At 34.1% G+C, this 15,760-nt stretch overlaps 1 protein-coding gene across 9 annotated transcripts in view; it reads left to right on the top strand.

Moving 5' to 3' along the window:
• The window catches only part of LOC106881484 (nesprin-1), an 811,219-nt gene that overhangs the window by 743,102 nt on the left and 52,357 nt on the right, over positions 1–15,760 (top strand). For all 9 annotated transcript variants that reach the window (XM_052966929.1, XM_014931893.2, XM_014931887.2 and 6 more), the window contains 6 exons: positions 831–997; positions 2,542–2,704; positions 8,189–8,376; positions 9,346–9,490; positions 10,602–10,916; positions 14,752–14,952. In XM_052966929.1, the coding sequence (XP_052822889.1) occupies positions 831–997; positions 2,542–2,704; positions 8,189–8,376; positions 9,346–9,490; positions 10,602–10,916; positions 14,752–14,952 (1,179 nt within the window). The remainder of the gene's footprint in view (positions 1–830; positions 998–2,541; positions 2,705–8,188; positions 8,377–9,345; positions 9,491–10,601; positions 10,917–14,751; positions 14,953–15,760) is intronic.

Raw genomic sequence — 15,760 nt, 5'->3', positions numbered from 1 at the left:
GACACTGGATGTTACAGTCCTAGAAACATTAAGCCCTAAAACACTCAAAGTCTCTACATTTATTCGATACACAAGACATAGCAGCCAAAATTCTGTATCAAATCGCTCCCTTCCATTTTAAAAGACAAAGAAAGAACACTGGATATTACAGTCTGAGAATCATTAAGCCCTAAAACACTCAAAGCCTCTACATTTATTCGATGCACTAGACATAACAACCAAATTCTGTCTCAAATCACACTTTACTGTCTTCAAAGATAAAAGAAGGACATTTTAGATATTATAGTCCTAGAAATATCGAGCCCTAGGAAATAAGATGGGATGGATAACCCTAGTTGGAAAGCCTTTCATTATAGGTCTGTTCAGTCAGAGTTGACCTGGGGTTAAACAACAACAACAACAACTATACAGAAGACAGGAACTACAGCTCCTACCTCAACCACTTGTTAATTAACAGTTACAACAACAGGAACAACATCTGTATGAACTTCTTCAGTCTTTTCTATACTTCTGGATATATTTACTCGTGTTCATATTTCACTTTAGAAAAGCACGAATGCTAGCTTCTACATCCCATTATGCTGGTTCTAAAAGAGACAGGCAGTGAGGAGGAGAAATCTCTGTAGACTCATACCTGTGTAATACAAAACTGTTATCACTGTTGTTGATATTGTTCTTACTATTACAAGCATCTCTACCATAAACATTGTCACCTAACTCCCAAAACCATTATCTCTGCCTAGACAAAAAATAATAATAAAGATACAATAATAATAATAATAATAATAATGTTGATTGTTGAGAAATATAAAAGCACTTTCTATCTTCAGGAATATGACAGTGAACTCCAAAAAAGACAAGCTGAGAAAGAGGAATTAGTCTCAGAGAGCCAGGTTCTAAAAGAAAGGAGTGGCGAGAGACATAGAGCAGACATTGACTGCAGGATTCAGCAAGCTGATCAAAAATGGCAACATTTGCAATCTGTAATCAACAACAGGTGAGTATGTTGTTGTTGCTAATTATTATTATTATCATTATTATCATCATCATGTTTTTCAAGCTTCATATGAGCTTCTATTGCAGCACCAGTTGCACATTTAAATTTTTGGCGTGACTTGCATCGTGTGTGTGGGGAGGGGGAAGAGTTCAGAATTGTGTTTTGTATTGATTATTATTATTGTTGTTGTTATTATTGTAATTCACTTGTCTTATTTTTATTGCATACTTTCACTGCACAATAGTAATTCTTCCAGCTCTTTATGCTTTAAATTCAAATCCTGTTGAGGACAAATTTTCCTTCCATCCTTTCAGGGCTCAATAAAATAAAATTCAACCTTTTTGCCTAAAACGAGAATTTTTTCTCCACAGCATGCTGCAGTAAAAAGCTTTTATAGGTTCAAATATGTCTCAGAGCATTCTGAGCTGGCTACAGTGTTCTAACACTTTTGTCTAAAACAAGAATTTTCTTCTCCACAGCAAACAGCAGTGAAAAGCCTTTAAGATGTTCAAACATATCCCAGATATATTTGAGCTGATCTACAATACCAGGATTGATATAATTGACTAACCCTGTCCTTTCAAAATTGCTGGTCTTGTACCTGTGCTAGAGATAACTATTATTTTTAATTGTATCTCATAAAGTGGCTGATTTCCTTTCAAGTATTGGACCTCATGGAGGCGAGGTGGTTGAGTTCCCTTCGAGTAATGGGCTTCATGGAGGCAAGGTGGCCGAGTTTCTTTCGAGTGTTGGGCCTCACGGAAGCAATGACCAAGACCTTTGTCATTATGTCGTACTTGAGAAGAAGACCCATCAAGCTGAGCAAAATCACAGTCATGGCAGATACTGGTGTCACACAAATGGAACCTGTGCCAGTGGCACATAAAAGCATCCATTACACTCTCAGAATGGTTGGTGTTAGGAAGGGCATCCAGCCATAGAAAACCATGCCAAATCAGACTGGAGCCTGACACAGCCTTCCAGCGTGGCAGCCCAGTCAAACATCCAACCCATGCCAGCATGGACAATAAACATTAAATGATGATATATTGTATTGTTGCCCAAATTCACTTCCCTGAGTCCTTTGCAAGCCATTTAAAAATTTCAGTTTCTGTTAATGTCAGACAATTTTTTTTCCAACTGAAGCAGCATGTAGTAAAGACTATATAAATTTCACAGAAATTTATTTTAAGTTATGAGGTGCATGGATAACAGTGGGAATCCAAGCAATAACATTTCTATTTATTGTCATACAGTCTGGCAGATTCAAACATGAATATGCTGATCATTGTTGTATTTCATTGTCAGAGATTATTTCCTCCCTTTAGGCAATGTGTATTCACAATAGTGTCTAAAAGAAGATGTTCTCTGATGATGAAATACGACAGTGGTCAGCACAATCGTGTTTCAGTTTGCCAGAATGTGGTGAGAATGAGTGGAAACAATATTTACTTTTAAAGAATTTTCAAAACTGTCAGTTTGTGGAAAATTTAGAAAGAAAAAAAGATTTTAAAATTGGTTATTAATTTTTATTCTTTTATCAGGAAGCACAAGCTACGAGAAACTATGCTAGCTATGCAACAGTTAGACATCAATATGAAGGAACTACAGAACTGGTTGAAGCACATGGAAGATGAATTGTTCCCTCCATTGACATTTACTAAGTGTGATCATCAGGAGATAGAAGCAAAACTAGAGCACCATCAGGTAAGGGCTTTGCCACCTTTTAGTATGTTACTCAGAGATTTTGTTTACTTTCTCTCCACATTTAGTGTGGACATTTGATATGACAGTTGAAAATCAGTTTTTGTATGTTGGTAGCAGTTCTGAGGTGCGCAGGCCTGGCTGTGTAGTTAAGAAGTTCACTTTGCATCCACATGGTTTCAGATACATTTCCACTTTGTAACACTTTGGTCAAGTGTCTTCTATTATAGCCCCAGGCCAACCAGTGCCATGTGAGTTTGGTAGATGGAAACTGAGGAAGCCTGTCATGTGGGTGTGTGTGTGTGTAGGTATGCACATGTGCGTGTGTGTATGTGTGTCTGTTCATGTGTGTGTTTGTAAGTATCTTTGTTTTTTCGTCCCCTATGACAGCATGATAACTAGCATTGGCTTGTTTACACCTCAATAACTTAGCAGTTTGGCAAAAGAGACCAATAGAATAAGTACTAAACTTTGAAGAAATAAGTGCTGGACTTGATTTATTTGACTAAACCCTTCGAGGTCATACTCCAGCATGTTTGCGGTAGCTGAAACAAGTATAAGATAAAAGACATTGTTAAAAAGATAAATCCACATGTTGCCTAAATAAATAATATGTTTTTCTTCCAATGAAATTAGATAAAACAATTTATTTTTGTTAGATGTTCTTCAAAATACAATAATTCTTGAATGCACAAAGAAAAGAAACATTTTCCTAAGAAAATTTATTTCGTCGGTAATGGGGTTTTTTTTTGTTGCTTTTTGATTGTTTTTTTTTTGTCAGTTTTATATGTTTATTCCTGACTGTCCTCTTGTCTATTACTTATAAATTATGAATCAGTTTGTTATTTTTATATATTAGCACATCTTATGATAAATTCTTTGCTATAAAGATTATCTCTATTCCCAGATATGATTTATAGAATATTAATATGTATATATGTTTAAGAGATTTTAAATGATTTCCATAAATATTATAAGTGAATAATGTCTTCTCTTAGATTAGATATTAATTCATAACGAAGACAAAAAAAAAAAAGAATCAATCTATAAATATTTGACCAGAATTAACAATAAGAATTAATTAAATATGTGATATAAAGCAAGAAGTGGATGATGAACTAAACAGCAGTTGTGTAAAGAGGAAGATAGTAAGATAGCTGGTGCTGGTTTCAGACAGTTGGCCATAACAAAGAAAATCAGAATAGAAACAGCTGGAGAGAGAAAACTTTCACAAATCGGTTCAACTGCTGCAAATATGGAAATAGAGAGGTTAATATATGAGTGATTTGGTTACAATTACAAAGAAGAGGAAGATGGTAATTAACCTTTTAGATCATTTATTATTAATGAAATAGGAAGTGAATACAATGCACCAGTTGGTTGCAAATGTTAGAATAGCCTGGTGCATTAAAAAGGTTAATATTTGTATATATGAGAAAGATACTGTGAGAGGGAAGAGGAGGAGGAGGAGAGAGAATGACAGACAGAGGTTATAAAAGCAATCATCTTCTCAAGAAAGTGCAAAATAGAACACAGCCAGCCATCACTCATGAGCGAATATGGCTTGGAAATGTGTGTGACATGATTTTTAGCTATTTGTTTTAGATGCTTGTGTAGTCACAAACAGATGTAGATACCCTTCTGGAGCCAGTGGAACATCTAGCTCTGTCCATGAATTGATCCCCAAATCTGATGACTATGAGCTAAATACCTTAACCACTAGGTTTTGCGCCTTTACTTAAGAAAGCAGTGATTAGCATTATGTATCATTTATATGTTTATTCAATGTAGACAACATTTCAATGAAATTAGTAAGCTTCAGCCAACTGTGGCAGTACACAAGTTCCAGACGAAGTTAATTCACTTCACTTATGCTACTATTGTCTTAAAGAATATCCTTTTGTACTCTAGGCACAAGGCCCGAAATTTTTGGGGAGGGGGCCAGTTGATTAGACCAACCCCAATATGCAACTGGTACTTAATTTATCAACCCCTAAAGGATGAAAGGCAAAATCGACCTCAGTGGAATTTGAACTCAGGACATAAAGACCAACGAAATACCACTAAGCATTTCACCCGGCATGCTAACATTTCTGCCAGCTCACCTCATTTCCTGTCTACAATAAATTTTTGATTTTGTACCAAAGTTACAAATGAGAAATGTCTAATTTTTTAAATGTCAAGGAGTAGCTGGATAGTTTAAAAAATTCACTTTGTAACTACATGGTTCCAGTTTCAATTTCACTGTAAAGCACCTTAGACAAACATTTTTTGTTGTAGCTTCAATGTCTTGCAGATGTATATTCCCCCCCCCCACACACACACACACAGTAAGCTTCTGCTTATTGTGAGTGTATTTTTTTTATTTTATGCGCCCTTTCAAAGCGTATCCAGGCTCATGGGCCCGGTTTCCCAGTTTCTATGACGTATGTGTTCCCCCAGCTGGGTGGGATGCCAGTCCATCGCAGCATTACTCAAGAAACAAGAAGAAAGAGTGAGAGAAAGTTGGGGTGAAAGAGTACAACAGGGATCGCCACCACCCCCTGCCGGAGCCTCATGGAACTTTAGGTGTTTTCACTCAATAAACACACACAACGCCCAGTCTGGGAATCGAAAGCGCGATCCTCTGACCGCGAGTCCGCTGCCCTAACCACTGGGCCATTCTGTGGGTGGATTACCTTTCTGTCATCACCAACCCTCTCCTGTTCCCAAGCAAGGTAATATACCCCTGTCCTGTCTATCATACAACAAATATGGATACAATGGTGAACTGGAAACGAATGACACCATCTGAATGAACCTTTTGTTTACAGTCAACAAATACACATGAAGATTAGGGAAAATACGAACTCGCAAAAACATAGACATGCACATAGAGCACAGATACACACACATACACCATCATCATCATCCTTTTTTATGCACACACACATACACAAGTTATCTACTGTCTGCCATTTCTATTCACAATCCATTGACTAACTTAAGGCTATTCTATTTCAGATATATATGTCTGAGGTGCCATGCTGTAGGATCAAACCTCACAAGCGTGTAGTTGTAAAATGAAATTATTAACTGCAAAGCCATGCATATGACAAAAGATGTGATTGTGTGTGTACACTTTCATACATGCATACATTCCTATATATTTATATTATCACCTTTTTCATATATTTATTATCTATACACAAGTTACAATTTCCCACGTGAAGCAACTGTCAGCCTGTGATTTTCAAAGACAAAAGCTTGATATATTGGTTTGGATTAAATATTCCATTGCAATATACATTGGTTTATGAGTTTGTACTGCTTGTATTCCATTCCACTCATTGCATTATGAACAATAAACTTGATTCTATTTGCCTCCGATAATTTCACTGGAAAATATGTACCGCTTTGTGTGTGAAAATATCTGTCATTGTGAATAACGAAATTCCAGATATTTTGATCAGAGTTCTATTTGTAAAATATTTGACTGGAATAATAAGAGCCCCAAATTATTCTTTATTTGACATCTGCATAAAATGAAAGAATAAATCTATGTTGTATTTGCTGCATATAATTTAGGCTTGCTTTTGAGGTGATGTTTTTTTGGACTTTTTTTCATCCTGCGGTTGTAACTCAGAAATATGAAAGAGAATTTATGAGACATTTGGGCTCGAAGGAAATTTAGTCAATAGAATATGAGTGTTTAGACAGGAACCAGGTTAAATCCACCCAAGATTAGTTCTTCCAATGATTTTTCATACAGTCTCTGTCAATTAAATTTCACTCCCAAGGTTATCATAGAAGAAAGATACTTTCGCAAAGATTGATCCATTAACCCCTGAAGCCACGTATTTGTGAAGCAAACTTATTAACTGCATATCCATCATGACTACACCATACTAAATATTCTTTTCTTTTTATCTTTTTTCTTTTTCTTGACTCTTTTAATATATACTATTCAGATTACTCTGTCAAATGTAATGGTTATTTACTTACATTGTGTTGAATCATTTCTGCATTATCTTGTAGCTTTGATAATTTGGTGATGTAATTGATTTCTTTTAGAAGACATTATAGGGCAGGTATGACAGGTTGGATGTAACCAGTTTCAATATCAAACAGAATATTTAGGCTACATAGGACCAGTTTAAATGCTAAGGGTTTAAGCTGTCGCAAATCAACACCTGCAAAAAAGACATGACCAGAGAGAAGATTCTGAGGAAGGACTATGCAAAGTGGTTAGTGAAATTCCTGGGAGGACAGGAAGATTGGACAGAACAAGGGGGATAAGCAGTTAAAAAGCCAAGTGGGTCAGGAATGCCTGACAGGAGGAGGTTACAGGACCAGCAGCCCCAAGGAACAGAATCTGTTGTAGCAATAGTATTTAGGATTTATTAAGGTGGTTGTGCTCCTTTGTTTATTAAATAAACTAATAGAAAAGCTTTGGAAATACTGGAGAAGGGATTTAGTTTTGTTGAACTTTGAATATTACAGGGTTTTTTTTTTTACCAATTCCACTATGTAGTAACTTGGGCAAAAGTTTCTTACTACAGTCCCAAGCCAACAAAAGTCTTGTGGGTGGGTTTGATAGATAGAAACTGAAAAAAGCCTGTTGGATGTGTGTGTTTGTTTGTGTGTGTGTGTGTGTGTGTGTGTGTGTGTGCATGCCGGCTCTGAGTGAGCATCACCATCACATTGTTGTTTGATTCCAGTCTTCAATGGAAAAAACATGCCATGGGAAAATATTAGCTTGCTAAGAAATAGATAAGGGTTGGCATCAGGAAGAACATCCAACCATAGAAAATATACCTCAACAAAGTCAATCTAACCCATACAAACATGAAAATGTGTTTAGTGATGGTGGTGGTGGTGGTGATGATGATGATGATGACGATGACGACAATGATGACAATGTAAAGAATACACATATAAGGAATAACCTTCATGAACATTTGAACTGTAAGAGTGGGCCAATGAGTCAATCAATGGTTCTCAGTATAAACATTGTCTTCTGAGCTATACTGAAAATATCCTGGTTCTATACTCTGAAGCAAGCAAACATGTCCAACTCTCAGACTGCTACATTCTTATAATACAATGGTTCTCAACCATTTTTTACCAATGGACCCTTTTGAGTGGAGGTAAAGAATATGTACACCACCTGTTTTTGGTGTAACCCTAACCCTTAACCCTAAACCCCCTTTTGATTCCTATTTTACTCAGGTGGACCCTCATAACCATTCGATGTTTAAGAAATCCAATTATATTTTTAGAATTACCATATTATTAATTGTATAAAAAAGAATTGTGAAAATATTTTGTGTATTGCAGACATGCAACCAATTTGTTGCACATAAATTTTGGCAATGGAATCTAATGCAGGCCAACAAGGGCCATATGGACCTTGGTCGAGAACCACTGGTCTAATATTACAGAGCGAAAGATCAGAAATGTAGTTTGTTAATTTCTGTATCATTTTATTTTTTCCTTTGAACACAGTGCTTGCAGAGACAGACAGAACGTTACAGCAATGGTATTGCTTCGGTACATAATCTTTGTGAAGTTCTTTTACATGATACGGATGCCTGCCGAACTGAAGCCGAATATAATGCTCTCAACGAAGCCAAGAATACTCTTGACAAGCGATGGAAAACTATCTGTCTTCTATTACCTGAAAGACATGCATGGTGAGTTCACCTTTCATTTGTTTTCTAAATTCATTAGAGGAAGAACAGTAGTGTTTTTGATGTCTTTAGATCAGACTGACACTCCAGTGAGATGGAAGTATTGTCTGTGACAACTACAGGTCACACTCACACTGCCATGAGACCAAATGCCATTGATATTCAATTTGAACATCACCTGACCAATATTTGCAAGAAAAACAAAAATGTGAACAAGAAGAAGATACCAGAAGGTTGGAATTCTGGGAAGGAAGTGCTAGGGAAAATGTTTAGTGCAAAATCTGTGAGATGGGGTGGAAACCATAAGAATGACAAGAGGAGAAAGAGAAATGAGTTATATGGCTGGCCTAAATGAGATGAGAAGGTAGCTAGGATAGTTCAGACAAATAGAGGTTGTTGCAGTAATGATAGAAGTACAAAGAGGAGATTGTCTGTCTATGAGGTAGTGGTTAAAGCATGTTACTTAGTGAGGGTGTGTTTACTTGTCAGACAAATGGCCTTCTTTTATTTTCACTATCTGAATTAATGTATTGGATTATCTTGCTTTAATTTTGTAAAGATTAAACAGAATATCTTCTATACAGATAGTATGAAATGTAAATAAGAAGAATCATCCTAACATTTTATGCGTATTAGTGTAGAGTGTTTGGTGATTGTCACAGCTACAGTTAATATGTAAGCTATAGGTATAGTTGATGAGAAATTGAGTGAATATGTTAATAGAAAGAATTAATAAAAGAAAAACCTCCAGATAATTCATTTGTTCAAGAACTCTTTTAGCATAAAGTATAAGTCAACGTTTTTATTTTTGTATAAAGGAAATGAAGAAAATAGTTGAAAAATATCTAAATTTTGTTATTTGATAAAAATGCATTATATTACCTTTTTTTTTTTTTTTTCTCGTATAACTTTTATCTCTTCTAGTCAGCTCTTGCTTTCGTTCACATGTTCTTGTTTGTTATTTTATTTTAGCATTGAAGAAACATGGAGACTTTGGAAGATATTTCTCCGAGATTACAATAGTTTCTCAAACTGGCTTGGAAGTATTGAAAATGATCTTGCAGAATATAGCGACTCCCAGATATCAGAGAAAGAAAGTATATATGAAGAAATTGAGGTATGTAAAGACTACTTTTTGATTTCTTCCTGACACCCACACCTTGTAAGAATTATATGTTGATCAGGATTATATGTAAGGCTGTTTATATTAAGCTTTTCTTTTCTGTCTTTTATATATGTTCTATATCAAACCAAAATCTTTTAAAATTATTTTTCAACTTAGTTTGGTTCATCGTTTTCTTATCATTTTTTTGTTCAACAACTCCTATGGCAATTTAGATGTTTTATGATTGTGAATTACTTATTAGTATTGATACAGTCTAAACATTTATGATACCACCAGACCACCACCACAGACAAATATAAAACATACATTAAATATGATTTATGTTGTTTCTTTATCAGACCATTATCTCCACTATGTGATTTCATCTTTAAATTGTCAGTTTTTATTTTTCAGTATAAAAATAAAGCAAATTAACTTTGAATCACTGCATGTTAGATACATTTAATTTAGCTATGTTCATACAAAGTTGTGATAAGTTTTTGTCTTCAATCCATGCTTTACACTGATCTATTTCTTCAGAATTACTTACCATACCTAGAAAATGTTTTCACTTATTAAAAGGAAGTAGATTATTGGTGAGGAATTCAGTGGTTCACACATTAAAGTTTGATCCTTGTTTAAACTTTTAAACCTTTAAAGTACAGAAGACAGCCATTGGAAAACACCCCTATATTCTTCCATTAAATGTCTCAGTAACCAAGCATTGTTTAATTTATCAAGTTGGCTATATAATGGATATACAATGGTCGAATCTCTATCAGTGCCAGTCATGAGGATTGAGTTGTTCAATCAACTAAATTTCCTGCTCAGTAAATTAACATATAAGTGATTGAGTATTCCGCAGGCATGTACACCTTTGATGTAATTCTTAGACAGAATCAGCATTGCTACCTAATAGTTGAATGAAAGTTTAAGATAAACAGCAACCAACTTAATATGCTTCACACTACTTTATTTTCAGACTACTGTACTTAATTCTAATAAAAAAGATTTTTCTGTACTCCAGCATGGTCGCAGTCAAATGACTGAAACAAGTGAAAGAATAAAAGAAGAATTGTTTCAATTCAATCCATTTTTTTTTTTTTTTTTGTATATTCTTCAGAGTATTCAACAAGATATTAATAAACACCATGTCGACCTTGAAGCTATTAATAAGCAATACAAATTTCTTGTGAAGGAAGGTTATGTGGACAGCAACAATGACATCAAAAACAAAACATGGGAATGTAATGAGAGATGGGACAACCTATCTAAACGAGTGCTGTGCGATATGGGTAATATGAAAACATCTGCAGGGAAATGGGATGAATACCATTTCTTATATGATGAACTAATGAAGTGGCTGAAAGATGTTGATGCAAAATTAATCCAAGTTGAAAAATCTGAAGATGTCGCTAACAATATTAAGTGCCTTTCTGTAAGTTATTTTCTATAAATTTTCTATTTTGTTATCAATCACAGACATTCTAATCTCATCTCAATAGCCATATTTTATAAAAACCAGGTGTTTGCTGCTATAGTTCAATTGTAAAGTCATTTAATATGGATTGCTGTGATGATTTCTTAAAGCAGCAGATAAGCTCTGTTACCTAGGTGATATTTTAAAATTGTGATGATTAGCATTCTTAGACAAAAGGACTTCTCTTTCAATATTGTTGTTGTTGTTGCTACTGCTGCTGTTGTTGTTGCTGCTGCTTAGACACAAGTTAGCCATGAATGAGCAGAAATAAGATCAAAGGTGTTCCATTCACGACTGGCAGTCATTTTTTTTCTTCTCTTTCAGTGTTTCAAGACTACTCTAGTCAATATTCCTTTGTTTTAGTCAGTAGGGTGTGGTTTGTGGAAAATTTGGTTGTGCAGAAACATTTTAGTACCAGAGGTGAATTACAAGTGCACATGAACCTGGGTGGAGAGTTTACATCTGTATTAAGAGCAATAATGAATGTTTAATTCTATACATACATGTTTATATATCAAATTATTACTGTTTTGATCTTTATGTTTAAACTAGATTTTATCATTGTAATGAGGACCATTACAGACTTTGTTGGCAGATGGTTTCAAATTTAAATGGAAGTGAAGATTCACTTGCAAGCAAGTGGGTTTATTTTCCCTTTGTATGCAGGCTTCTTTTTTCTGTCTCGGTCTATAAAAATGTGATAATATGGTATACACATATGTCAGGTCTGAAGGTCAAGTATTTACAGAATAAGATGCTCTGCATATACAACGTGAATGTAATAAACAGACTATGTTCAAGTGAGCTGCGAAAATGTCTTATACATGTGACATTTTGTTGTTGTTGTTGTTGTTGGCACTCCGTCACTTACGACATCGAGGGTTCCAGTTGATCCGATCAACGGAACCTGCTCGTGAATTTAATGTGCAAGTGGCTGAGCACTCCACAGACACGTGTACCCTTAACGTAGTTCTCGGGGATATTCAGCGTGACACAGTGTGACAAGGCTGACCCTTTGAATTACAGGCACAACAGAAGCAGGAAGTAAGAGTGAGAGAAAGTTGTGGTGAAAGAGTACAGCAGGGTTCGCCACCATCCCCTGCCGGAGCCTTGTGGAGCTTTAGGTATTTTCGCTCAATAAACACTCACAACGCCCAGTCTAGGAATCGAAACTGCAATCCTATGACTGCGAGTCCACTGCCCTAACCACTGGGCCATTGCACCTCCACATATGTGACATTATACAATGAATAAAAGTCTAAATACACATGCAATATGTCCCCGCAAAAATGTATATATGCATTGAACAATTATAAAATCAGTATTTATTAAAATACAGTTCGTTTTCAAAATGTAATCGAATCTACTGATAAAATTTAATTTCTTTTTATGAATGCCTGTTTTCAAACTGATCACTGTTATGGTCCAGGCACTGGCATTAATGCAAAGCACTTTTCAGTCCAATGACTGCAATAAGTAAAAAAAAAATAAAAGAATATAATCACAGTTAAGAAATGAAAATGATAACAGGAGGTAGAAAGACTGAATGGAAACTACTGCTAACAATGGAAGAAAGACAAACTACTACAACATAATATTATCCATGATTCACATATTCACATTCATGTTTTAGAAATCTGTGTGTGTGTGTTGTGTGCATGTGCGCATATGTATGTATGTATAATGACAGTAAATTTCAGAGAGGTTTCTTTGAAATGAATAACATATCACAAAATTATTAGGATGAAGAGCACTTTGAGTCAGTTTTAAGATCAATATAATTTTGCTTTAAAAAAATACTTCCGTTAGCAATCATCTTTTCTCGGCAGTTTGTATTGACTTGCTCTTGCAAATCCAATATTTTTTGAGTAGAATTTTCCCATATTTTCTAAATGTTTTTTCTTTTTAAAAGGTTTTCCAGTTTTTAATTTGTTATAATTTCATTTTGATGCTATTCACAGACAAAACAATTCAGAAATATATTGACAGAAAATGAAAAATATTATTGTGTCATTGTTAACAGGAGTGAAGCGTGGCTCCATAAGCATAGTTTGAAATAAAATGTTAATGAAATTTTTAATTCTTTTAAATATTTAGATATAGTGTATATGTAACATGCATATGTATATATTTGTTCACTTTTATGTCTGTTTTATTCATGTTAGCATAGGTTAGATGAGAATATTATTGAGACACTGTTTTGCAGCTGGATACTCTTCATGTTGCTAACTATTACCTGTTTTCAAGAAAGAATTTTATTTTACACATTTTACACAAAGTTCAAATCTCTGTTATCACAATGTGTGCTAGAAAATGTCTGTGTGAAAAATATCTTTTAGTAGTTGTATAAATACAAGAGATTTTGGAAAACTGGATTTTCACTAGAAACTTTTTTACCCTTAGGCATTTTGCATTAAACATGAAGCCTATGGATGTTCCCAGATCTTGTTTGAAGTTCCCACAACTAAATGAACTGAGACTCAAAGAGTAAAATGCTTTATTTTACTTGAAAATACATTTCAGCTAGGAGTTAATACATTAACTCTCCAATTATTTATACTTCTTCAAAATATCAAAAAATTACAATTCTAAGTGATTAATCTGGACATCACTTTCACTAATCTGGTCATCATATGTGTGTTACTTTTAATCTTGAGAAAAATTATTCTTTCTATTTCACATATTTTATTTATTTATGTTTTATTTGTTGCCAACATCTTTTGTACTTCGATTAGCATTCAAAGTTTTCAAGCATTGACCTGCCCAAAGCTTTCATATATATATATATATATATATATACATCTCTAACATTTTTTTTTTCTGAATAAATCATTGTTAACATAATCATTTTCAATTTCAGTTCAAAGAATTATTATTTAATGTTATTTATATTTTTTCAATTCATTTTAAATCTCAACCTACAATACAAAAAATAAAATAAAATGGTGTTATAGGGTCAAAATTCTTTTATTATTAGAACATCTTCCATCCTAGCATTTAAATACAGGCATAATTAAATACCACCCTCACACACACTTCCCACATTTTATGTCATTCAAACATCAGTTTTCAACTTGACAAGGTTTTAGGTGATTAAACATATAACAGGTTTGTGAAAGTTCAAGTGTTTAATCCGCAAAAGAACTGGTATTTACTGACAAAGAACTGGCATTTAAGAGTGTACAGTTGGTTATGTGTGTTTGTGATTGCATACATGTATGTATGAGTGAGTAGTACATGCATTATGTTTGCATGCATATGTGAGTGGGGCATGTGTATGTGTATGTATATGTAATATCTGTGAATTAGATTTCCTGTACAGAACTGATGCTCCATTGCCTGACTGATGGGAGCTGCTATCTTTAGTACAAATTGATTGTCACATTTAATTTATTACTCATGTAGCATTTATCAAAAGTGACATGCAAAGTCAGTCTGCATATGCTTGTATGCATCTTCCAGCTAGCTGCACTTGTGCTTCTTAGCTGAAAATAACTTTTTAATCAATTGAGTAATTTAGAAGCTAATGGATTCCTGCTAATATGATATTAAACTGATTTTCGTCTCAGTTATCTGCAATTGCCTCAGGTGAATGAATCTGAGTCGGTGAATACTGCAAGATAGTGTAAGATATTAATGGAAGTGGGAGAAATTAGTGTAACTACAACACTAGTGTTGTTAATATGGTGACTATCTCATATTAGTTCTTTAGTTTTGATTACTGTTTTCTTTTTTTTTTTTTGCTTGTTACCTCAATTACTAAATACTTATCAAATAATATCATTACTTCTAGGAAATTAAACATGAAGAGAACATGAAGAACAACAAATTCCAGCGGTTTGGAGATATAACTGATCAACTGCTAGAAATGGTTGAGGAGGTCAGCGGTAAAACTCATTTGCAGAAAGAAGTTGACGAGTTCCAGACCTATCATGACTTTGTTATGGAACGACTGCATGCAATGTGTGAGAAAATGAACGTTGAAAAGGATATAGTAATTATAACTTTTCTGTTACATTTTGATTCTGTTCGGACATACATAGGTTAAACTCAAATTATGCAATAGAAGCCACTCTATAATAAAACAATAACAACACAATATACTTAACATATATATGTTTAAACTCCAGAAGCTGTTTTTTTCCATCCTGGGAAAATCCCTTTAAAGATATATAATGTTAAAGAAAAACACAATATACTTCAGAGCTAGGTGAAACAAAATTGACCCAGAAGTGATCCAAAAAGCAACAGATCATTTATATATTCTCTGTCATTTTTCAAATGAACAGATTTGATTTTGTTTCAGAAGTGACACAAATAAAGGACACCGAGAAGTTGTAACAATTATGAGATACGTATTTGTCACTCTTGTGATCACTTGTCAGGCAATTTCGTTTTGCCTAACTCTGAAGGACATTGTTTCTTAACACAATGCATCTTTAGAGGAATTTTTACCAGACAAAAAAAAAAAAAAAAAAAAAAAAAAAACAGCTTCTGGCATTTAAACAGCACACATATATTAAGTATGTAATATTGATAATATTTTTATGCAAAGGTTACTTAAAATGTTATTAATATTCATTTTAATTGTCTAAAAATAAATTCTATATAGATGCAGCTATATACACTTTTTAGTAATTCCTTTTTTTAATATTTTGCTTCTTCCAAAGTTATTGATGGCATGTGAGTGTGTGTGCGTGTGTACATAATTATGTTGCAAAAAAATTATGAGAGCCATTTGAAGCAACAAATACTATCAATAAAATGTTTTAAATAATGGCTGTCATGACTTTTCTGCCATA

Source organism: Octopus bimaculoides, chromosome 4, assembly GCF_001194135.2.
Source record: "Octopus bimaculoides isolate UCB-OBI-ISO-001 chromosome 4, ASM119413v2, whole genome shotgun sequence".
NCBI classification, from domain to species: domain Eukaryota; kingdom Metazoa; phylum Mollusca; class Cephalopoda; order Octopoda; family Octopodidae; genus Octopus; species Octopus bimaculoides.
Note: the sequence above shows the minus strand (reverse complement) of the source record. Positions and strands in the feature narration are given on the sequence as shown.